Source organism: Emys orbicularis, chromosome 11 (assembly GCF_028017835.1).
Source record: "Emys orbicularis isolate rEmyOrb1 chromosome 11, rEmyOrb1.hap1, whole genome shotgun sequence".
In the NCBI taxonomy this organism is placed as follows: domain Eukaryota; kingdom Metazoa; phylum Chordata; order Testudines; family Emydidae; genus Emys; species Emys orbicularis.
In genome coordinates this window covers 63,014,573-63,022,725 of record NC_088693.1, presented here as the reverse complement: position 1 = coordinate 63,022,725, position 8,153 = coordinate 63,014,573, and the positions used below count along the sequence as shown (strand labels likewise).

General features: G+C 58.5%; 1 protein-coding gene across 1 annotated transcript; it reads left to right on the top strand.

Annotated features, from left to right (window-relative positions):
• The first annotated feature begins 905 nt into the window (after window positions 1–905).
• FZD5 (frizzled class receptor 5) lies at window positions 906–2,810 on the top strand. Its single transcript, XM_065413389.1, has one exon. The coding sequence runs from the start codon at window positions 906–908 to the stop codon at window positions 2,808–2,810; it is 1,905 nt and encodes a 634-aa protein (XP_065269461.1).
• Window positions 2,811–8,153: the final 5,343 nt, after the last annotated feature.

Here is an 8,153-nt window from a genome sequence, read left to right as displayed (position 1 = left end):
TTAAGAGGCAGTCAGTTTACAAATCCTAGGCTGAGATTTTTAAAATTCCTCATCTGTGTTATTAATCAACAGTCTTGATTGTGACAGCTGCATTGATGGCACAGATCTGTCCTCCTTATAGGGTTTGTTTACTATTTATGTTTGTGGTAGCTGCAAAGAGACTCTCTGCAAGTCAGTTTCGCGCTGTGGGTCTGATGCACTAGCACAGTGCTGTGATGTTGTGCAACCAGGGCAAGGGAAGGGGCACATCGCAACACCCACCTTTGCATTTGACACTGCAAGTCACTTCCCCCGCCGGTGCCTGTGTCAAAGTGAGAGCTCGGGTGCTCCAGGGTGGCCTGGATGGGGAGCTGTGCCTGAGGACTGGCAGTGGCTTCCCTTTGGAAGCGGAGACTCCCCGGTTGCTCGGGGAAGGGTCCCCGTTTAAGCAGATTCAGAGGTGGGGCGCCCCGCCCAGCGCCGGTGTGTGCCCCAATGGGAGCGGGGGAATGAGACGCTCCCTTGGGGAATCACCGTGGGGAGTGGGTGGGGCTAAACGCGGAGGGGGCGTGGCACTCAGCAGGGGGCGTGTCCAGCAGGCGAGGGGGCGGGGCTGCAGCCCGTGCATTTGAGCGCAGGTGGCCGTGTCCGCGGCTCCACTCCGCCCACGCCGGCTGTAGGGGTGGCGGTGGCTGCAGCGAGTGTCGGGGCCGGAGCCCGCGGGCGGCAGAGCGCAGCAGCGGCTGAGGGGGGCTACACGGTGCCGGGCGCCCGGGGCAGTCTGATGCCCTGCCCGCCCACAGCGGCCGGGACCTCGCTCCCCTTCCCCTTTCGCTGCAGGTGGCTGCCTGCGGCCATGGAGCCCGGCGTGCGGGGGCAGCGGGCCGGCCGGGGCTGAGCGCCGAGCCGCCCCTCGCGGGCGGGCCATGCCCCAGGGGCCGGGCGCGGCGCAGGGACCGCTGCCAAACTTCTCCGGGAGCCGAGCGCCGCCCGTGCCTAGGGAGCGCCCCGGCCCGCCGGACTCGGGGTCCCCGCCGGTGGCGGGCGCCGGGGAGAGACTCCGCGGCTCCTGCCCGAGCTCGTCTGCTGCTGTCCCGGGCCAGCCGCGGCCGGTGCCGGGGCGCGCTGCGCTCACGATGGTCGGCGCCGGCCGGGGGCTCCTGAGCCTGCTGCTCCTGCTGCGGCTCCCGCTGCTCGCGGCCGCCGCCGCCAAGGCGCCCGTGTGCCAGGAGATCACGGTGCCCATGTGCAAGGGCATCGGCTACAACCTGACCTACATGCCCAACCAGTTCAACCACGACACGCAGGACGAGGCGGGGCTGGAGGTGCACCAGTTCTGGCCGCTGGTGGAGATCCAGTGCTCGCCGGACCTGCGCTTCTTCCTCTGCAGCGTCTACACCCCCATCTGCCTGCTGGACTACGCCAAGCCCCTGCCGCCCTGCCGCGCCGTGTGCGAGCGGGCCAAGGCCGGCTGCTCGCCCCTCATGCGCCAGTACGGCTTCGCCTGGCCCGAGCGGATGAGCTGTGACCGGCTGCCGGCGCTGGGGGACCCGGACACGCTCTGCATGGATTACAACCGCAGCGAGCCCACCACCCCGCCCGCCGCGCCGCCCGCCCTGGCCAAGCCCACCCGCGCCTCCAGGGGGCCCCCGAGGAGCCTGACCCCGGACTGCGGCCGGGTGTGCCGGTGCACCGAGCCCTTCGTGCCCATCGCCCGCGAGTCCCACCCGCTCTACAGCAAGATCCGGACCGGCCAGGTGCCCAACTGCGCCGTGCCCTGCTTCCAGCCCTACTTCACCCAGGACGAGAAGACCTTCGCCAGCTTCTGGATCGGGCTCTGGTCCATCCTCTGCTTCCTCTCCACCTCCACCACCGTGGCCACCTTCCTGATCGACATGGAGCGGTTCCGCTACCCGGAGCGGCCCATCATCTTCCTCTCCGCCTGCTACCTCTTCGTCTCCCTGGGCTACATCGTGCGGCTGGTGGCGGGCCACGCCAGCGTGGCTTGCAACCCGGAGTACCGCCACGTGCACTACGAGACCACGGGCCCCGCGCTCTGCACCATGGTCTTCCTCCTGCTGTACTTCTTCGGCATGGCCAGCTCCATCTGGTGGGTGATCCTGTCCCTCACCTGGTTCCTGGCCGCCGGCCTGAAATGGGGCAACGAGGCCATCGCCGGCTACTCCCAGTACTTCCACCTGGCCGCCTGGCTCATCCCCAGCGTCAAGTCCATCGCCGTGCTGGCCCTGAGCTCGGTGGACGGGGACCCGGTGGCGGGGGTTTGCTACGTGGGCAACCAGAACCTGGACAACCTGCGGGGCTTCGTGCTGGCCCCCCTGGTGGTCTATCTCTTCACCGGGACCCTCTTCCTGCTGGCGGGCTTCGTGTCCCTCTTCCGCATCCGCAGCGTCATCAAGCAAGGGGGCACCAAGACGGACAAGCTGGAGAAGCTGATGATCCGCATCGGCATCTTCACCGTCCTCTACACGGTGCCGGCCACCCTGGTGGTGGCGTGTTACGTGTACGAGCAGCACTACCGGGAGAGCTGGGAGAAGGCGCACAACTGCTCCTGCCCCGGCGACCCCAGCAAGCCCAAGCCGGACTACGCCATCTTCATGCTCAAGTACTTCATGTGCCTGGTGGTGGGCATCACCTCGGGCGTGTGGATCTGGTCCGGGAAGACGCTGGACTCCTGGAGGCAGTTCACGGGGAAGTGGTGCCGGGGGAGGAAGCCCTCCACCTACAGTGAAAGCGGCTCCGCTTTGACAGCGAGGGCTGGGGGCGCCACCGCCGCTTCCTACCACAAACCAGTCCCGCTTTCTCAGGTGTGACGAGCACCGGGACCGCGCCAGGCTCCCCCGGGGCCAGGGTTTGCAAAGCAGGAGAGTGGGGGCTCTGCTCCGGGAGCTGCAGCTTCCCCCAGCACTTTGTAATGGGACGGGGATCCCGCTGGGAAGGGCCAGAGGGTCCCTTGAAGCGCGTGTGGCCACCTGTCCGAGCGGGGAGAGCTGACTGCTCCGGCCGGCCCCGCTCAGAGCCGCTGTACAATACCTGAGCTAGCAGGTAACTCCAGCCTATTGATCGCTCCCCTCTCGCGGGTACCAGCAGGGACGTGTCTCTGAGGCGGGCTGGTAGATTTCACTCCCAGGTGCCCACGGGCGGATGTAACAGGAAAGGGAGCCCGTTGAACGGAGACTTTTAGAAGATCAACGCACTGGAAGATCAGCTTCCAGTGTAACTTTATTCAAAAACCCTGGGTGGCGGGGGCGGAGAATAAACACGGGGTTTTCGTGCCCTTTATACCGATCCGTGCTGCCTTTTTCCGCGGGATCCCGCCCCGGGGTGAATGGGACGGGCAGTCACCTACGCATGACGGGGGTGACCAGCTAGAAAGTGTGAAAAATCAGGACGGGGTGGGGGGTAATAGGCGCCCCAATCGCAGGACTGTCCCTATAAAAGCGGGACAGCGGGTCACCCGAAGCATGACAGTTCTTGGGCTAATCCGTTGTCATCTCCTAGAGCAGAGCCCGAGCCCAGGATTTGGGATGAGCTGGATTCCCAGGGTGAAGCGACCCGGCCCCCTAGATTTTGAAACGGCTCCCTGCTCTCAGGCCCGGCCCCGCTGGTTGCTGCTCTAGGCAGGGACACCCCCGTCACACCGCGGGGCTTTAATCAACTGCGTGCGAACACAACCCCCCCCACCCCCCCCGCTGAGTGCTCGGCCACCCGGCTCCCTGCCCAGGAACCAGACAAGCGCCCGCCTCCACGCACGGCTGGGGCCATGGCAGTCCCCGGGAATCCTGCCCCGTGAGCTGGGGGGGGGGCGGGGGGTTAAACCTCGGTGAGCTCTTGCGAAGCAGAGATTCGTAGTTTACAAGGGGCCTTTAACAGCCCGCCTGTTTAAAAGGGAGTCAGTCCCCCGGGTTAGTAAAGCAGGGGGGAGGGAAGCAAGCGCAGGTTGCAGTTACAAAAACCAAGTGTCCTGGGGGAGGGGGCCGCTTTTCACCCTCCCTTAAAGGGCCGGGGAGGGGAAAGGGCCCCTGGCTGCCAGAGGTCGCTTATTGGCGCTGCGCACTTAAAGCCCTAACCGTGTTTGCAACCTGGAAGTTTTGCCACCGTCTTGAGCGGGGCAAAGGTCTGCGCCTGCCTCAGCCTGCCAGGGCGGAGTTTACTGCCGCCTTTTCCCCTCGCTTTCCCTCCTGGTTCTTGCAGTGGGTTAGGGCCCAATTCGCTGCTTTGCCTACAACAACCGAGGCGAGCCTACCAATCGCTGGCCCGCTCTTAGCCGACAGGCCCGAACTCCCCCAGCCGGGCGAGCAAAGTTAAAGCCGCCCTTTCTGCAGGGGGAGATGGGGAAGGAGCAGGCAAAGAGGCCGAGCGGCTACTCCAAGCATGCTTGAGCCTAGGCCACTGCCTGCTGCAATAGCACTGGCCTGGTTTTCACTCCCCCCGGGGAACGAGGGCCAGGGGGTTCTATTGAAACCGGATTTGCCATTTCCTCCTCCGCTCTCTTCTAGGCAGGGTGCCGCCCGCCCGGGTTTCCGACTTCAGCAGTAGGGCTGGGCTGGGCTGGGCAGCGGGGCTGGATGATGGGCGGATTAAAACGCTCTAAAGCCTAGAGCCAAAGCAGCGGCCTCCTGCGTTGCTCCAGCGGCTGGGCTCTGCCAGGCGCTATCGCCCGGGACACGCTGCAGGGGAAGGCGACTTTCCACCACCGGCGTTAACCAGGCTGCTGGCTCCTATGTGCTGCCCCTGAATTGGACAAACTACTCTGGGGCCAAGCACCGCCCCTTTCCCTTCAGATCCCCTTTCAGACAGGAGCACGTGGAGACTTGCCTCGGCTCATGTCAATTTCATGGGCTGCTCCTAAGCGCCTGAGCCAGGCTCGCTGAGCCGTCAGGGAGCAACAGGCCCGTTTGCCTGTGTTTTTAGCCCTGTAAGGGAGAACGATCTCCCCGCCCCTTCCCATGGAAAGCTGGCAGCAGTGGCTCACTGCTCCCTACTCATGACTGGTGCCCAGGAGTGCAATTGATAGGGTGCTTCCCCTCCCTGTGCACCTGCCTAAACACAGACACGGAGTCGTTTGCTCCCCCTAAAGTCAGCCAGGGCTCAGCAGAGCAGAGCGGGCCACAGTCACAGGACTGACCGAGGTTGGAGGAAGGAGCTATTGCCAAACGGGGTAGTCAGCTTTACCCAGAATTGGGAGCTGGAGGCGAAGCTCCTGGGTGCTAAGGAGCAGGAATTACCAACTGAGGGATAGCTCAGTGGTTTGAGCATTGGCCTGCTAAACCCAGGGTTATGAGTTCAATCCTTGAGGGGGCCATTTAGGGAACTGGGGTAAAAAGCTGTCTGGGGATTGGTCCTGCTTTGAGCAGCAGGTTGGACTAGGTGACCTCCTGAGGTCCCTTCCAACCCTGATATTCTATGATTCTATTCTATAACTCTATCAAAGGAGCAGCCCCCCCCCCCCCCTGCAGCTGATTTGAGTTTCCCAGGAGGAGCTGCTTCCACTCCCTGGAACTAAATTTAGGAATAAAACCCCAGGGTGCTCTTCATTTTCTGGCAAGCCAACACCTAATAACTTCCCCCCTTGCACCAGCCTCCAGCTTTGATGCAATGTGGCAGTAGCCCAGCACCTGCTTTTGGACTATAAAGTGGTGCAGCTTTAAAGCTGGCACTGACCAGTGAGCACGCAGTCAGCAGGACCCACACTGGTAAGGGGACAGGGCTGGTGCATTGACCTGCACTCCCCAGGCACAAAAATGGACACAGCCCCTCCCCCCACCAGCCGGATATTTCAAGGCCCAGGCCCCTGAGCCTAGAGGCCTCTCGCTTTGTGGGCAGTAGAAGGAGTAAGGGGGAAAGCTCTAAAAACCCTGATTTCCGCAGAAGCAGCTGAATGTTCTCTTCTGAGTTGCACCACCTCCAATAGCCACAGCAGCGCCAGAGAGCACCTGCTCCCTGAGATGGCCAGGCTTTGAAAGCTCTACACCCCTTCCTCCCAAGGCAGCTCTATAGGCAAGTTCTCCTCCCCTGCTTATCCGAAACCGAGAGGGAAAGCAAGCCTGCAGCCAGCCAGAAACCCAAGGATGGCCAGGGTCTTGCCTATCCAGTGGTAGTGGGAATATGAACAAGCCCCCAGCAGCTGGGCAATAACCTTCCCCAGCTCAAGTTAGCAGCAGCTGTGACACAAGGGTCCTGCAATGCAGTGAATGTACAGTACTTCACCTGGAGATGGTTCTGTTACACGCTGTAAATAATTGTACTAGGGAAGCTGGTCTGTATATACTAGAGAGTTTTAGTGAACTTTGATACGGGTTTGTTCTCATTAATAAGGCAGCTTCAGCCTAGCTACACTGGGGCTAGTTGTGGGATGTAGTCCAGCATCTTGACTCATTTTACAGTCGTCAAATTCATGCCCAGTCTTACCCGGGTCTTGCTGTAGTAGGCACAGCTAGACATGCTTCATTCAATACTTTGAACAAAACCACATCAAAGGATTTTTCTTCAAGTGTAACTGCCTCAGTGCAGTTTTTTTTTTTTTTTAAATCAGCTGCAAACTGTGGACTACCGGAAAAAACGTGAGCATAGGTGAAGCAGAGGTCGAGGTAGCTTTGGGCTAGCGACAAATCTTTGCTACAGACAATCATAACGGCTGAAACTTTACTTGCCCTGGCTTTCAGGATTCTCCAGATTTTCACCACTGCATTGCCAGCAGCAGCAACTAAAAGCAGGAGGTGGGTAAAGAGACATTAGTTTGTGCCCAGGTGGGTGGGGCCCACACTTATCCGCATTCGAATTCACACACTTCAGTTGCTGACGCTGTGACTTTTTTTTGTTTAAGAAGTAACTTTGTATGTATTCTATTTTGTGAAAAGTTGACAAAAACCTGAGATTTTATTCAAAGAAAAAATATGGAGATTAGCTATTTATGAGAAAACAAAAAAGTGTCTATTTTTATTTCTTTGTTCCGGATGATGGTAGAGCAAAATAAAAGGAACAGAGGGGGAAATGAGAACGTGCTTGAGAATGTGTCCGCCCCCCCCATTTCTTACCAGCAGGAGACACTGAAAGGGATGTGCTGAGACTAGCCCTGAGGCAATGAAATAGGGCTTATAGGAGTAGTGCTTAGCTCCATGAGGCCCTATTCCCAAATTGGGGACTCCAGGCATTACTATACAAATAATAAACATGTCACATTTCCCTGCAGGAAATAGGAATGCAGCTAGTGGAATCCCACCAGAAGTCTTCACACAGGTTATAAACAAAGCCTTGTAAGGAAATGTTAGAGAAATGGGCGGGGGGGAAGCTTAGGTCTGTTCTGTGACTTAAAAAAAAAAGGGGGGGGGTAAACACACATAGATCAAGAGTTGCTTTCAAGGCAAGCATTGCTGTTGGCTTGTGTCCATAACAGCTCCTGTAAAGTGCACTGCCCTGACTGTTCAAGGTAACACCCCATCGCTAGAGCATAGGCCTTACTATAAAATGTACGGGTCTTTTGACTTGGAATAGTGTCAGGTCCTTATCCAGCAATAAACTCAAGCACCGTACACCTGTCCTTTGGTACTTGCCAGTTAACACAGTCAAGCAAGTCTCAGGCAACTAGGAGTGTATGCCAATCTCAGTCTTGTGTCCAGATTTGTGTCCACAAGACAGACCCTGGAAATCTTCCACTGCAGGAGGCAACATCTCATTTTGCAAGGATTCAGTCTAAAAGGTACCGATGCTGTAGGAAGAGCATTTAAAATAGGGAGGCTCGGGGTTAAGACTTGCTCACTTGTGACTAATCACGCAGCACTCAGCTATCCAGTTAGCTTTGAAGTGTGCACGCCTAGCATCGGCTGGATTTCTGTCACCCAAGCAGCACTATCAGAAGTGATCATGGACAAAATACGGACACTGACCCCCCCAAGATTACGATTCCAAGGCACCAATACCTGTCTGGCCATTCTCCATCAGTGCAAATAAGATGGTCACAGGGTTTGATCCTGCCGTGCATCAAGATCCACAACTTCCTTTGGGTAGAGAGGCTGCAGCACCTCTCAGAATGGGGCCTTTTCTAATAAAGTAGGGCACACTCACTTTCTTTTAAATACACCCTTTAAAACACACACTGAGTCTTGTCTTGTTCCAGCCTTCCCCTCTCCTGGAGTCTGCCATACTCTGGGATTTGG